Source organism: Diplotaxodon limnothrissa, linkage group LG8, assembly GCF_057381915.1.
Source record: "Diplotaxodon limnothrissa isolate DT_005_m linkage group LG8, D_limnothrissa_male_GT1.1, whole genome shotgun sequence".
Taxonomy (NCBI): Eukaryota; Metazoa; Chordata; class Actinopteri; order Cichliformes; family Cichlidae; genus Diplotaxodon; species Diplotaxodon limnothrissa.
The window spans coordinates 12065962-12082582 of NC_140603.1; the positions used below are offsets into that span (position 1 = coordinate 12065962).

Genomic DNA, 16621 nt, shown 5'->3' on the forward strand with positions numbered 1-16621 from the left:
CTGACACTCACTCCGAGCCCTGCTGATGACGGCTGCCTCCAGCCCCCCCCCCCCTCTTCCCCTCCCCTCCTGGTCCCAGCTGCTCTCCAGGAACTGCTGCTGATCTCGAAACTCGCAGCCTCCTCTTACGAGGTCTTTGAACCCTTGCGACCCTCCGTTGTAACACCAGTATTTTCGGCAACCTCTTGAAAAGAACGCTTTTCCCCACCTTTCTTGTTTTTATTTTTGGGTCAGGGCCTGTTTCTAAGCCAGTCCCCTACCTCTGATCGCCGTTTGTTTACACACTCTGCTTTAAGTGGTGGGTGTAGCACTCAAAATCTATGCAAACTCAGATGTAAATCATGCACCTGACTACACTGCAACAGTGTTGCTACAACACAGAGTAGTAGTTGACTTTTCAGAATAATGACTGGAGACTTGAAAGCACATGAAAGAGAATTATAGCTAAGGAGTTATAATATATACTATCTAAACTATATATTATACAGCAGAATGTTTCTCTGTATCAAAACTTGCACTCTACCTTTACCCCTAACCTCCACTCAGTTGTCCTGCATCTGGACACAACCAGAGATGATGGATGCCCTGCAGGGTATTAAAATCTTTCAAATTTACACTCCCAGATTTTTCCTTGTAATCTCCAGCCCCATCTGACACAGACAAGCGGCATCTTGCGGCTCATTTTGGAGCAATGATACATATTCTCCATCACTTATTAGCAGACCAGTGTGTAAAATAAAGTTTAAATGTAACTCACTTCCAATCATGTAGGACAAATCGACAGCTCCTGGTTGGGGAACTAGTAAAGTGCAACTTTAGGTTTTCAGGTGAGCTTGGCTGTGTTTACTCCCTCCTGCGCGCTCACGCAGAGCCGCCACGTTACAGTGAGAATAACGTTGCTGTGAGCGAGACTCAGAAGAGACCGTCAGCTGTCACTGCAGCTTGACAAGTCTTGCGACTCGTACACAATCATATAAAATCAGTGCAACCTTCTGCTAAGCTCTTGCTGTGCTGATGCAGTCCACCCAGCCTCTCGCTGTACCCGGAGAGAACATACACAGGACAGACTGCTCCTCTCCCCCCTCCCCACCTTCAGCAGGATTCTGGGTGGTCTGCAGGGCTCGAAGGCCACCTTCATGTTTTATTTTGCTTCTTTTTATAGCTTAATCTCTCCAAATGTACTTAAAACAGCAAAGCCCAAATCAACAAACAAAATCCTTTGCATCTTTGTTTTCCTTTTCTCTCCGTTAACTCTTTAGGGTGCATGTGTGTGTCCACTCTGGCAGACTTTTTAGCCAACAACGGGAAGTATTGTAGATGCTATCTATAATGTTCTTTAATGGCCATAAATTGTTTCCGTGTCTTTAAAACAGGGAGATGTGTATTCTGAAGGGCTCTTAACGGGGCAATTGGAGCTCTCCTGTGGGGCGACAGAGGCCGGGAAAACAGCCCCAAGGTCCGCCAAGCCTCTGTGTGTGGCCTTTCTGCTGTTGGAGTCACATATAGGTACGCTGGTGCGTACGCACAGACGTTAAAGCAGTGCTTGTGTTTATTTCTGCCGGCTGATCGAGCAGCTGAAAGGTCAAAACCGTGCTTAATTTTCTTGGAAAAAAACGTTGTTCTTTAGTCTTCATCCACAAAAGGATTCACAGTTTTGAAGTGAAGGTAAAAGCAAGATTAACCCTTGACGGTCAGTGTAAGGTGCTGAGCAGCAGATGCCAAGGCGGCACCTTTGTCTCATTAACAAATGTCCTTAAGCAAGTAAAGATATTGCTCTAAAACTTTTTTAATGTCCCCTCGTGTTTTTTTTTTAATTGTATGACTGATTTGAGCCCATTCAGGAGTAGAGCCAAGAAGAAAACGCAGAGCAGTTCAAACATGGCTGTAAACAGGACCGACGGAAGAAAAGGGGCGCAGAGGAGGAGAAGGAGAGGTCACAGTATCAGGCTGGTTTGAACTGAGATCTGATAAGCACCTCGTGGCTCGCTCCCATGACTAGGCTTCCTCTGGCGTCCTGTCTGCGGCCGGCCGCGGTGATTACGGCCCTCAGTAGTTCTCCTCTGGTCACTCTCTGTCCCTCTGATGGTTGTCTCAGATGCAGCTTCCTCCATTCATCACTCTGTCTGCCTCGTTCTGCGTATCTGCGTGTGCGTGCATGCATTTATGTAAACCAACCGAAGAGCCTTTCCGGGGGCTGTTCTGTGAGGAAAGGTTATCAAAACACAACCGTGCACTGGGAACTGTAAACATGGTTATGCACAGATCTGAGGCTGAGGGCCATTTTCTTTTGCACTGCACTGTGCAGCCATCCTCACTGCCACCACCTGACAAATTACACTGGATGATGTGGAGCTCTTCAGTATCACAGGGGTGCCGATTTTCCCCTTTTTAATCTGGCTTTTAACTGTATTTTCAGAAGTATTAGAGCTTGTCTTACTGATGAATACCTGCAAAGCAACAGTTAAACCCCTGTTTTTTCTACAATAGGAAATTTGTTTTTTTACATTGAGTTTACAGTAAAATAAATCTTACACATGTATTTATGTTTTTTACAATTTAAGCTCAAAGAGTCATGTTGATAGATTTCATTCATTAAATAGAGCAGCATTTCTTTTGTGTAGTAAAACTGAGATGCGCTGCTGAAATTGCACCTCTTATTTATATTGAGACGTTTCAGGGATGAAATATACAACTACACTTGTTTACACTCACAGAACTGTGTTTTTATTGGTCTGACCCACTTAAGTGTTTGTGGCACTTGATGTAAAATGAGTTTTACATCTCTGATCAAGAGGAACTGCAATTTACCCACTTCTGCCTTGGCTTCAAATAAATTTACTAACTTTCACAGGTCTCGCAAGTTTGGGGAAATGTTTGGGGCATTTTCAGGTAAAGTACCAACCAAGGAACATTTGCACATTTGTAACGAGTTCTGAAGATTTTTAAATGTTGTTGAAGCACATTATGTGTTTCGTGTAACATGAAAAGGAACAGAAATTACTCCCACAAAACCAAAGGATCCACATTAAAGTTGAACGGGCCAAATCTAATCCAATATCCTATCCTAACTATCCTGAGGACTGAAGGTCAGAAGAAAAAGAGAGAGCTCAGAAAGCTGCGAGGCACTGAGACGGATGAGGAGGTTCACTCTTCTTCTCGAGCTGAGTCAAAATGATCTGGCTCACTAAAAAGAGACGGAAGAGTGCTTGCATATGATTTGTTTAATGACATTTCACATTACGTTGCTTGCTTTGCTTTAGAGAATGAAAAAGACACATTGTTACTGTCAGGAAGAAGTGTGTACGGAGGAAAAAAAGACTCAAATTATGCTGATTTTGTTTTATTGCACTTTTACCATGATGCAAAGAAATTCAAGATAAAATCCACAGAAACGATGAGCGGAATAAAAACAAAAAGAAAGGAAAAAAAAGAAGCATTTTCACTTCAAGGACACCATCTAAGGTTCTCCGTTGATCCACCCATACATCCATACACACTGTACCGCCCTGACACAGGACTATGGAAACTTAATAAAAACCCCTTATGGAACAGATGGAGTTAGCACACATATGTAGACCTCTGTGTCTTATCTATAGCTCGTACCCAGGAGGAGCTTAACCCTTTCTGCTATGAATCCAGACATTCAAGTATTTCTATCATTGCACAGGCACTAGATTTTTCCTAATGTAATATATTAAACTTTCAGCCAGTGACTGAATCATCGACACCAACAGTTAAGCTATGAGCTGCTGGTAATGAATGAAATATACATCCTGAAAAATAATCTCTCCACAACAGCAACATCTGGACATCAAATATATATTACAAAGAAACATTAGTGTCACATTTGGCTTTTGGTACCATAACTCTAACCGCATGTCTGTTGCGCTGAAGGCAATAAAGTTGGGGGAACAAAAAAAAAATTGTAAATGCTGTAAACACAGGTGGCGATGTGTGGTGCCTGTAAAATGGGACTGCCAGTACCCGGCAGCTGGCCACCCTTTTCCCACGTGCTCAGGTTGCCCTCTTGTGGACAAATTAAGGAAATTCAGCTTTAGGACAAAGAAAAAAGGAAAAATATGTTACTGATTAGTATTCATTTTGAACAATAAATAATAAATACTCTCTTAAGGACATGTAACATTTATGGGCAATAATTCATGGGCTAATCCAGGAGTAAACCTGTACTCCACTCCAGTCGAATATTTTTCATCGTCCAACTATGAGATGCTGAAACGGCTCAGCAGGAATAAAGTTAAAAAATAAAAATCGCAGCAAATCAATATCATTTTCATAATGACAATAACAGGAAGTCCCCTTCTACCTCTTCCAGCCACCCTGATTGGTTAACCATGACGCTTGCAATATTCAACAGCAGGTAGAAACACATAATTCAGCATGTGAAGAGGAGGGGGCCGGATTCTTTTACGAGTCCCTCGGAATTCACTGAATTCAAAAAAACGGGTCCTGAACCAGAAAGGCGAGAGAAGGCGTCCTTTGCAAGACTTTAGCGGTTTGGTTGGTCGGCGGGGTCGGCTGTGGTGGTACACTAAACTCAGGGTTGGATTTTTCAAAGGAGTCTAGGTGGTGGGTTCGGTTCTGCTAAGCCCCGGATCGGTCCAGAAATCTTCAGCATGTCTCGGGCATCAGTACAGTTACAAGTTATTGCACTGTTCTTTTTTTCAGTGCTATCCAGCAGGCGTCCTCTTCTGCGCAGCCTATTACCTCGGGCAGGTGGGCTTTCCTGTAAGTTCAGCAGAATTTAAGCCCTCGGAGAAATTAAGCACAGATGGAGTTCATCTGCGTTACAGGATTCCAGTTCAGTTTAAAGGTAGACTGGGTTTGGTCCGTCCAGCCTCAAATCTCCAGGTAGTCAGTCCAAGTCCTGCCGCCAAGCGCCCCCCGCGGCAGCTACCTCCTTCTCGGGCCGTTGTGGGCGTGGTCTGTCCCTTGGTATCCCTGGAGGTCGTCCTCCACCACGTAGCTGTATCCCTCCTTTTCGATGCAATCTGACAGCACATTTAGCACCTGGTGACGAGAAAACGCCAAGCTTTTAGTACACGGTGAGCTTTTTTGTAACCACTACGTACTAACTAGCTTTTCCAAGAACAAGAGCAGTGACACCACTCTCAGACCTCTGTGGTACTGCTGATGACTCGTCAAAGAGCCGAGACTTCCAGTTCGTGATCTCTTATTGTTTATGAATGAAAAGAAACGAGGGAAAATCTGGGATTAAGAATTTGAGACTGCATTTAAGCAAATGTGTTCCTCTTTTGTCCTCCAAACACACTTTCTACTGGTCAATGACTCCCGGAAATCAAAGTCTTCAGTCACTTCTAGCTGCTGAAAAACATTAAGTAATTATCAAATGAATGTGTTTACTGACTGTTTATAGTTTCAATTTATTACATTCAATAGACAATCCCAAGCAAACTGCTTTATGAGCGTGAAGCACTGACCTGGCGCAGTCGTCGGTCCATGGCGTCCAGATGTGGCTGGATGAGGATGGGAGAGAGGCGGTCCCTCACCAGGGACTCTGCCATGAGCACAGACAGCTTGTATTCTTCCTTAGCCAGCAGCTGCAGTCGCAAGTGGGTAGACTTCCTTACCCTGCAGAAAGAGAACAGCCGGGGGAAAAAAGAGTCAGCGCTGCCACACGCTTTACATCTCTGCCTCTGCTCAGCAACACTCACACCAAAATACAACAACACCCCACGTGCACCTTTACTAGCCTCATGCAGATTATAATTTTTAAATAGGTTTTTTTTCCTTCTATATTACACTATCCTTCCAGAACTATCAAAAATGAAGACCTCACCTGCAGCACTGGTTCAGTGGCACCAGGATGGACAGCTCATCATGCGAGTGTTTTCCAAAGCTGGGATGGAAAAGCATAAATAAGTGTGCAAAATGGGATGTGGTTCCAGATTTCTGTGCATCATGTCCACAACACCTGATATTTATTTTTTGTTTCACTTATTTGGTTTAATTTGAATGGCCAGAAAAAATTAAACATAGCCTGTTACGATTTTCCTTAATTTATGTGTATACTGTTGCAATGGTGGATGCTCACATTTCATATACGAGCAAGTTTTAAATATGAAATCAAGTCTTATGAGCCAAAAGACGAAACTTCAAAGCGATATAAATTTTTTCAGCTTACGACAGTTTTTTTAAATTACATTTTTTGTTTTTTATGATGTCATTGAGAGCTGATATCCCTTATTCCTTATCTCAGATATACAGCGCTGTTTGTGGAGCTCCAGAGATGCTAACAGTTAATTATGCAAAGCTGCTCTAGTAGAGTCCAGAACTGAAATCATGGTGTCATAAATTAGTATAAGGACTTTAAACATCCATCCACTTTCTTCTCCTTATTCAGGGCCAGATCGCAGGGGGCCACAGCTTAAGCAACGAAGCTCAGGGCGTCCTCCCGATAGGACATGCCCGATACACCTCACTCTAGAGGCAGTCAGGAGACATCATTGTTAGATAGCCAAACCACCTCGACCGGCCTACTGTGAGACCCTCTCAAATGACTGCACAACCTCAAACTAAGCGAGAGTTCAGCTGCCCTTTGGAGCACGCTCATTTATGACGCTTGTATCTGTGATCTCATTATTTCGGTCACTACCCAAAGCTCGTGATCATAGGTGAGGGTAGGAATGTAGATTAACCAATAAACTGACAGCTTTGCTTTTACGCTCTGCTCTCTCTTCACCACGATGCACCAGCGCAGCGTCTGCATCACTGCAGCCAAGCCCTCCTTCATGAACAAGACCCCACGATACTTAAACTCCTCTATTTAGAGCAACAACTCATCCCTGACCCGCAGCGGGCACTCACCCATTCTAAACTAAAGCTGCACTGACTCACCCTCTGCCATTGTCTAGATGGATGATGAAGGTCTCATTTCCAAACTTTTCAAATGTCTCATAATGGTGGCGATCCATGTTTCCTGTTAAGAAAGAGGAAAACAAAAAACAAATCAGCTAGTGGATGTTATGATATATGAGTAATATACCTGCTTATAAGGCTACATAAAAATAAAAACCACTGATGGCAGTAGAGTCGTGGATGATAACGTTCGCTCGACTGAACACTAAACAATCCGACTTTTCGGTGTTGGTAGAAAACTGATTCTCGTCTTATGTCAGACACTCACCCATGAGGAAGTCAAAGATGGTCATGTCCATAATGTCCAGCAGTCGTGTGCCGCTGTCATAAGGTGGAGTCTGTTTGACCTCCTCACAGTAGTCTGGGTCCACCTCCCATCTGAAGAAACGTTTAATACTTTTAATTTTTTTGCATCTGATTTGGAAAAATGTCTTTTAAACCCATTTCCCTTTTATGCTATGTACTTTTAGATCTAAGCGTTTTTTTCCTGCGTCGTAATAAGATTGAAATTAATGCTGTATAGCCAGCATTGACCTCTTGCACAGCTCTTACGAATTCATGCTGCTGGTAACTGTCAGTGACTTCAATAAACACCTCCTGATGCAGTGAATCGCTCAGTATTTGCTTCTACTGAACGCGTGCGAATGCAAGAGTGTCTGAACACGGGATCGACGTCTTACTCTGCCTTCTTCCGTTTGTGGTACGAGCGTCTCCATGGGTTCCTCCAGGTCTTGCGTTTGGCAAGGGCCAGATCCGGGAGGAAGGCGGCCAGAGATCCTTCTATCTGGTCAGGTTTACCACACAGAGCGTGCTCAGTGGAGCAGTAGTAGGAACACTCTCCATAGAAGCACACATTGTTGGCTAAAAGTCAGAAAAATAAAAGCAAACACATTCATATACTAATACTCTGATCAGCCACTCAGTGCTAAATACTTAAAGAGTCACTGCACTCTTCTTCTCTTTTTGTCAGTCGGTCCACATATATTTAAAGACCATTTTCCACCCGATTGAAATTACCTGGGGATGCTCGCTGACCTGTATTAATTGCTGAGATTGTCAGTAATTTTAATCCAGTGACAATTTTGCTCGTGTATAATATGTAAAGCTGCATTGCTAATTAACTGTCGTGCTTTGGCACAAGGTAAAGTCCCCTGATAATACTAATCCCATGCAAATGAATATCACAGCAATTCAGGCCAAAAGACTTGCTCTACATTATGATCAAGGAGGTGCTTGATTTTTGCTGTGCTTTTGCATTTTTTGAGGGGGGATGTTAAAAAATCTTTCAAGGTGTTCTTCTGACATCAACAATTCAGATCATCAGCAGACGTTTGGGAAACTGCACATGGACACGAGCGGTTTTTGGAAGAGAAGCTAAAAATAGTCTAGATGTGTACCTGGTGAAATGAAGAAGGTCCTCCAGAGCTTTTTATCTCGTGTAACATCGCGGATCTCTTTTGTCATGTTAGCTAGTCGGCCGGCTACAGGAGGGACACGACGGAAGTCCAAGATCCTACAGGATGGAGACAAATACTCAGGGTCATTTGACTTCAGTGGCAGCCCACCAAAAAAGTATGAAAGCGATGAGTGCACGCGTCCAAACAAAAGATGCATTAACCGTGGTTATTTGGATCTGGACCGTTCGTCAACAGTGTTGGTAGTTGCAGTAATTGCAACAAGACACAGGTCATTATTTTAACCTAATGTTTCACTCTATGCATGGACTATAATAATATAAGCAACAACTGAGTCATAATTGAGTAAAATCTAAAAGCACAAATGTGATTTAGTTAGTTCAACTTTTACTGTCAAACATCAACCTACAGGCCAGAATAGGGCTGCCAAAGGATACCAGATGACCCCTCCCTTCATTGTCCTTTGAAAATCTGCAGTGTATTGAACTTCTATGTGTGAACAGCAGCAACAGGGACCAGCTGTTTGTAATGCAGAAAAGCTTTTTCACACCAAATGGGAGGTGAACTTACAATCCCTCACTTAGAGGAATCACTACTTCATCCGTTATGCCACTGGAGCGAAATACCTGTACTGTCATAGAGAAACCTTATGTGATTGAACCTCACTACCAGAAGGGGGCACTGTGACACAAGTACCAGACAGTTAAGTCACATGCTGGTAAACCTCCCTGTGGTTTTCATGTGGCTGTGGTCCTACATTAAGCTATTTTTTAACTTCAGTGCAACTTTTTATTGCCTTAATATGCTGAGAGATATAAGTTTCCAGTGCATTCTAATCTATTTCTGGGTTTGTGTTTTTGCATCATTTGACTGGAAACCAGCCCAGATGCGCATTTGAGAAAGGTTTAATATGGCGTGAATGTCTTCCTGCATGTATGCAGCCACCCAACTACAGCACCAGCATGGGCTCTTTAAAAATTGATACCTCTGACAACACCTAATGGCCAAAGCCCGAGGGCAGGGAGACACGAGGAGACAGACTGATTAAATGAAATGAAGGCGCGGGAATGAGAGAAGAGAGATGCAGCGATATGGGAGAACAAGCCCATCATACAAATGATGCCATCAAGTGTGTTGGCGGGTGCAGTGACACAGACACGTGCAGTCTCTTTCCTGCTCTCTGTCAAAGAGACAGAAGGACACAGGATGCGGTGTTGTACGGTGCTGTTTGGCCTGCTGGGCCTGGGCTTGCTGCCATGCTAAAGGGAACAGCTAGTGCTGGCTTCTGCCTCTTTTATCGCTCACACACATTTTCTTCCATCTTCGTCCCCTCTGATAAGCCCAATTCCCACAGTGCCCATTTCAAACTTGCGTTATATTTAGTTTGGGTTTAAGAGAACCTGCTAGAGCCATGAAATGAACAACAGTGGGAATCGCTGCTTCCCATATTCCCAGCTGAGAAAATGTATAAGACCCAAGTGGGTCTCGTGAGATTGGGGCTTATATGGGTTAATATTTTAAGGTCACATTTGGCCTTGTATGACTTTAAATCTGCTGACTAGCTAATGCAGCACTTCCCAGTTAAATCCAATCACATTATTAATGATGCCTAAAGCAGTTTAGCCCATATAGGAAAAGTCATTGTCAGTGTTGGTGTGTGTATGCGTGTGCGCGGCTGTGCTAGTGATGCTTTAAAAGTGCCTGTGTGTGTGTGTCTGTGGGCCCCCCTGGGAGGCAGTGTAGCCTCAGCCTCTGCACCAGCAGCAGCAGCTGCAGCTCTCTGGACAGGCTCTAATTTAGAACAGACAAAATAAGGAAAAAAATTAAGCGCTGCTTTTGGCAAACCCTGCCTGGCTTATATTTAGAATGGCACAGGGCCTTTCGTGCCTTTGGTTTCTTCTTCTTCCCCTTAACCCACACATATGCTGGAGCATATTTTCATGTGTGTATGTGGAGAGGAGGACCAGATGTGAAGCAGACTGGTGAAGAACGCCACTTCTAATGCAATTCCAGATGAACTGTGTCATTGTGCCTAAAGGAAAAGCAGATTCACCATCACGGCCTTCTATGGCCCTATTGTGTGTAGACGTGTGTGTGTTTGTGTGTAGGTGCGCAAGACCTCGGTATCATCTCGTGTCAGCACAGAGGAGCACCAGGATTCAGACTACAACACAAGCCCTCTGCTCATAATAGCAAACAGCCACAGTGACGTCAGCACGACTTTAACAGCAACGCACTAAAACTCATTGCTCTCGCTCGTCGATCAGAGGCCCTCGCGAGGATTTCTCTTTTCATTAAAGTCTCTCCAGCAGCCGGGTGGGCCGTAAAGTACTAGCCTGGTAAAGGCAGTGAAGTCAGAGAGCTTGGTTGTTAGTTAAGCAAGGAGGCTGTAGTCATTGTTCAGTCAGATGCTAGCTGCAGGAGTTCAGCATTCATCCGTTATGACTCATGGCCTCTCGGAGCTCACAGCTTCTGCTGGATGGGTCAAACTCGCACAATTCACTGTGTTTGGGTGAAAAAAAAAAAGAGTTTCTGAGGGACAGGAAGCAAATGTGAAAATAAGTGCAGAAGAATATGGAAGGTTTTCATCCACACGGCGTAAAGACTATGTGTTGCTATACTTGGGGTGACTTCAATCGGCTATATTCTTTTTCCTCATTCAAACCTTTAAAAACAGGTAGAATGGCAACATTTTGATCTTTCTATCCTGTGATATTGTAATAACCAGATTATGCTAATCGAGCAATTATGTAAGAGAATTCACGCATTAATTAGCAAGGCTTCGCACGAAATATGGAGAATATTCACACGAGCACACGTGTCTTAAAGCGTTACTGTAAGACACCGGTACACGGATCTGGTGTTCCTCCCAGGCGGTTAATGAGCTGACACGAGGACAGGCAAAAAAGAAATAGCAATCAGGGAGGAACAAAGCCCTGCAGGATGTTGGCCCACGCGGGTGGAAAAAATACTTGGGAGGTTAGTGTAAATTTAAGAACATGAGCTTTTTTTCTCCCCTCCTTATTAAGTCTGAAGTGTTTGTAGCAACAGGGCTGTTTCTGGGTGTTATGGTGCTCAAGGCCAGACACCCACTGCTGCCCCTGAAGGAAGAGGCCTTTTCACAGCTAATTCTTTAACGTTGTTTCAGTTAAATTGAGCTTTTGCCTTCTGGTTTGTGCCAAGCTGCATCTTTCCTTGTTTTAGCCACGTTCCAAACATGTTGGACCCAGGAAGCTGAATAAAAGTGTATTTTTATTGTGTTTCCTTTTGCTTTTTATAATGTGTTTTAATGAAGGCGTTTATACATTTTACAAATAAAAATCTGCAACTCTGAATCCCTCTGCACTTTAATAAAGTTAAAGGCCTTACATTTGCTTTGCATGTCAGAATGAGGTGACTGCCTCATCGACACATGTTTAGGTTCAATCTGAATTCATCAGCTGGGTTATGGAAAAAGAAAAAGATGCCATTGTTTTACATTTTAAAAGTAAATAGGTAAGTTGGAATTTCACTGTTTGAATTGCTTTATGGTTTTATTCACTTTAAAAAAAAACAGATATCTTGCCTGTTTTTTTAAGGTTTTAACTGAAATGACTGGTTGGGCATGTCAATCTAGTGACAGTGATCTGTGCCTGTACAGGCACATAAAATTCAGAATAAAACATTTACATTGAAAAGGTCTATCTTCTCCTTTATGGTGATGTGTAGCTCGCCTGCGGCTGATAATCTTGTCCTTTGCAGCAAGGTACGGAAAAGCTAAAATCTTTTGATCTTCTGCTTTATATGAGGGACTGGTGGTTTTCAAAAAGTCTCAGAGTATTGTGCCAGGCTAGTGTTCACCTACTTGTCCAGATGAAAGGCTGCAATTTCAGCATTGTGTCTTTCAAAGTCAGAAAAATAGAAGAAATCTGGCGGCGTTTCCTGCTCCCGGGTCTGCCTGCAGGAACACAAGAAAGAAAAAAAGCACAGTTAGCTGAGGGGTTACACACACACACACACACACACACACACACACACACACACACACACACACACACACACACACACACACACACACACACACACACACACACACCTTATGCATAACCAGCAACCTGCAGCGATTTGACACTACGCATCAAGCTATGCATGCATTTCACTGTTCTCAATGATTAATTAGCATGGATACAGAAAGAATCGAGCTGCAGGCATGCAAAATGACCAGAATTCAGTGTCACAGTCTTTGACGGGTGCACTGAACATTAACCCATAACGCATTTCCACAGATGTCTCACTCCACAGCAGCCCAGTCAGTGATAATCCGCCCAGGCTTTACACCTGTACAGCTAATACTACAAACACCATTTGTGAGTAATAACATAGGCACAATAAACCAGTGTCCTTGCCTCACAAAAAGACCCTCGTCAGAGTTACCCAGGGTGTTTTGTGGGGCAGCGAGAAGGCGGGGACAACTCAAGGTCAAAGACTTTCTACTGAAGCATCCGCTCCTGTTCTCACCCTGTACCTATTTCTGTCCAGCTCTGATCCTTCCCTCTCTTAAAAAAACTGCATTCCATACACATTCTGCCTTAAAGCTCTTACTGGAGGGAAAAGAGGCTCTTAAAGGCTTAAATCCAAGAGCTGATGGAACATGGGCCAGGATGGAGAAGGACAGGCTGGATGGCTGCGGTAAAAATAAGAGGGGGAACGGGGGTCAAAGGAAGCAGAGGTGAAAAGAATTCCTGAGAAGATGCTGCTTATAGAAAATATGTAAATATATATAAAGAATGCAAAGAGAGCCATGAAACTTTCTTCTTTTATACACTCTGCCTTCTCTTTGGTATTTTTTTTGTTATTGACAACAGTAAATACTTTCCAGGAAGGCAGCTGAGTGTAATGATTTGGACTGCAGCCTCTGCCATTTCTACTTCAGCTAGTTGAGGGAGGATAAGAATGGAAACTATCTTGGCAACTTCTCTTTCTCTCCTTCGCTCTCTATTCCCTCTGGATGGCTCTCTCTGTTTATTTCACTCAAAATCCTCTATCTCACCTCCTCTGCTTCACTGCTCTCCCTCAGAACTGTTTTCTCTAGTTTCGTGTGTGTGTGTGTGTGTGTGTGTGTGTGTGTGTGTGTGTGTGTGTGTGTGTGTGTGTGTGCGCGCATTCACGGCTTAATACTTTCTATCTGTCTGCATCTCTCTTTTTCTCTCTCCAGTCCATCCGTCACTCCCTTCCTCAGCTGGCTGGCTGATTGTAGCTCCACAGCTGCGTGGCTGACATATGCACCGGTCATTAACTAACCCAACATGGAGCCCAGAAACACTCTCATCCACTAAACCCTCCCCACACCAATTTCCTCTCCTTCTTTATCTTTCTTGTTCTGTCTTTCTAAAATCTATCCCCATCCTCAATCTCCCCTGCGAACATTTGACAGGCAGCCTCGTGCAGATGGGTGGCCAAGTTTGACTGCAGCAAGCAGAAAAGTTTGAGAGTGAATCCTGCGTCAAAACTGCCCAAAATACAAGAATATTGCTTTTTAAAAAGACGTTCGGCTTGTGTTTTCGCATTAGACGACTACGTTCAGCATCTAAAGTTAACATAAGCAGTCAGTTATTCCTCCTTTAACATTCTTCAGTCTTTGCTTCCTCACTCTCTGCCTCTCTTTTACTCTCGGCCTCACTCCCGAGCGGTCATTGAGACTCTGCCAGTAAAGGCCAACCGCTGTCTCTTGATTGTATCGCTCTCTCCTTCTGGATAGCCTCGCTTCAGGGACACAGCTCTCGCTCCACACGAAGGAAAAAAATGAAATGATGAAGGCGGAAAGCAGCGTCTATTTACCCCCAACGCTGCTCAGCAGCTCTGCGACACAAAAAAATATCATTCACGCCGACACATTAAGCAGCTACTTTATCAACAGCGGCGTAAAGTCAGGTGCTGAATCTATTGTTTGCCAAAACGACAGGGGGACCGGCCTCCAATGAATAAATGAATTTTGGAGACTAAAATGTGAAGAGGTAATGTTTACATGCACGCAGTTGGTCAGCAAAGCTTGGCATACAGAAGCAAAGGAAACAGGAAGGAACAACAACCAGTGCAATGCATCCACCTACCAAAAGTAAAGCTCACTAACAAAAACTATCTTTTTATTTACAACTGAACAACATAAAAGCTTTTTAAATGTACTTCAAGCGCTGCCTTGTTGTCCAAGTTCATTAACCAAAGAAAACCTATAACACTGGCACACTTGTAACTCAGTTAAACTGATGGCAAAACCCAAGCATGCATTTTCTATAAGAGGGATTCCAAACACATTGCTCTTTTACAATTTTATATTTCTTTTTGAATTTAAGGGTTTGTTTTGAGAGTTTTATATTATCTGAGGTGAAGCTGATAAATCCTTATTAGCTGTACTGGGCCAACCTGTATTCAAGTGGGTGGAAAACTGACCATTCAAGGCTGGCTGACGTGATAATCACCTGTTTAAAATGTATCAAAGTTTACAGTTATCAGTTAGTTGCATGTTTGCTTTAGGTGACAGGCGGATGCACCTCCACTATATTGAGTCAGTACCAGACCATTCTCACCATGTTTGCGGTGCTGTTTAGTCTTTTTAATGGAATTACACGACAAATGTATCTATCTGTGCATGCAGTTGCCCTAGCAACCTCGTCAAGAAGCCTGTGCTCCAATTTTGGCAAGTAGATATTTATTCATATAATACTAAATGCTGATTAGAAGACGGGTATAGACGCACCTTGCAAACCATATTCTCTTGTCTTGGCCGATATTATCAGCTGATATTACAGAACTGTCGATATATTGGTATCACCAAATATAATTATTTGAAAATGAATATAATTTCATATTTCAGTTTTTAGCAGATAAAGGCAAATGGCTTAATTAAGAATTGAGGTGCGGTATGGGGAAGGCTAAGCAGACTGAAAAAAAGTAACCTGCAACACATTTATTCTTAGCTGCACTGCCACATTATCTTAGTAAGGACTTGTAAATAACCACAAATAACAAGTGTAAGGGAAAAGAAAAAATATATCGGCTGATATATCAGATTTTTCAAATCCCCAAATACCTAGGCTCTAGTTTGGATGTAATCCTCTTTGGCTCCAAAGTTAACAAGATAGCGATGCCCAAAATCATAAACATTTTGAATGTTATGGGCACATTGTGATAAGATGAGAAAGCAGTAGATAAAATACCCCTTTAGAAGGAACGAAAGCTGATCCCCAGCCCTGTTTGGGAGACTGTTGTGTAGTTTAAAACAAAGATAATGTAAAAGAAAAAATACTACAAGGAAACGTGTGTTACTGTAGCCCTAACTTGCCAGTGTTTCATGACTGTGCTGACCATACAGGAGCGTAGTCATGGAGATTTCTTGGAGGATAAGAATGAACAAACATTCTAGTGCGATGATTCATGGCCACTCAGCCTTAAAGAAACTCACTAAAATACTTCACGTAGTCGTGCTACACTCCTCTCCCTGTATAGGGGAAGAAACCACAATAAGGTGCTTTATTCGTGAGTGCTCCACAGACACAACAATAAAGCTTGTCCAAGGTGCATATGCTTGAATCACTGCTGTTCTCTATGATGGTGCGAATAAGAATATAAGAGCCCAGCAGTATATGTTTATACTTGAGACAAATATCTCTGCCTGTGGCCTGGCTTGATATGTGGCTTCACTGATGCTCTCCTCTCACTGAATGCCAGCCAGGAAGCAGGAAGGCTGGATAATTACCACAGTCCACAACCAATTCAAATGTCAATAAAGTTATTTAGAGCATGTCATTTTGCCCCCCCTCTGCCCCGCCGCCGAGTGAGAGCGGGAGGAAAAAGGGTAAAGAGAGGAAGAAGTGAAGGAAGGACGCGAAATAAATTGCGACGAAAGGTTAAACAGGCAGATTAGCAGTGATGACACGGAGGACGAGCTACGGTACGTCTCTCAGGTACCTTTGAACTCACAAATACGCAGCTGTTTTGTATTATGTAACATTGTGTTTGAGTCGTGGAACACAAGCACCTGTGTTCTGGAAAATCTGCGCGCGTCCTGATCAAACAAACCATTAAGGGCACGTTACGAGGGAAGCGTTCCATCAAAGCATGATAGAGGAAACATACATAAATGCATGACCACATAATAAAGTCTATAAATGTTTGAGTACACAGTATGCACTGAGTTCAAAGGAAACTGTGAGGAGGGCAGAGATGTCGGCTGCTCGAAAGCTACTCGCCCTTTTCATTTTGGACTGCCTGCTCGAGCCCAACCTTTAAAATATTTACAAATCCACGGCGGACTCGTGCTGAACGAATCGTAG

The 16621-nt window shown here is 43.2% G+C and overlaps 1 protein-coding gene across 1 annotated transcript in view; it reads right to left on the reverse strand.

Moving 5' to 3' along the window:
* Positions 1-3333: 3333 nt before the first annotated feature.
* fam20cb (FAM20C golgi associated secretory pathway kinase b) overlaps positions 3334-16621 on the reverse strand; it is a 65022-nt gene continuing 51734 nt past the window's right edge. The window contains exons 4-11 of the mRNA XM_085361270.1: positions 12157-12249; positions 8295-8410; positions 7578-7758; positions 7166-7275; positions 6877-6958; positions 5819-5878; positions 5460-5610; positions 3334-5028 (exon numbers count right to left, since the gene is read on the reverse strand). Of these exons, the coding sequence (XP_085217396.1) occupies positions 4912-5028; positions 5460-5610; positions 5819-5878; positions 6877-6958; positions 7166-7275; positions 7578-7758; positions 8295-8410; positions 12157-12249 (910 nt within the window). The 3' untranslated portion in view covers positions 3334-4911. The remainder of the gene's footprint in view (positions 5029-5459; positions 5611-5818; positions 5879-6876; positions 6959-7165; positions 7276-7577; positions 7759-8294; positions 8411-12156; positions 12250-16621) is intronic.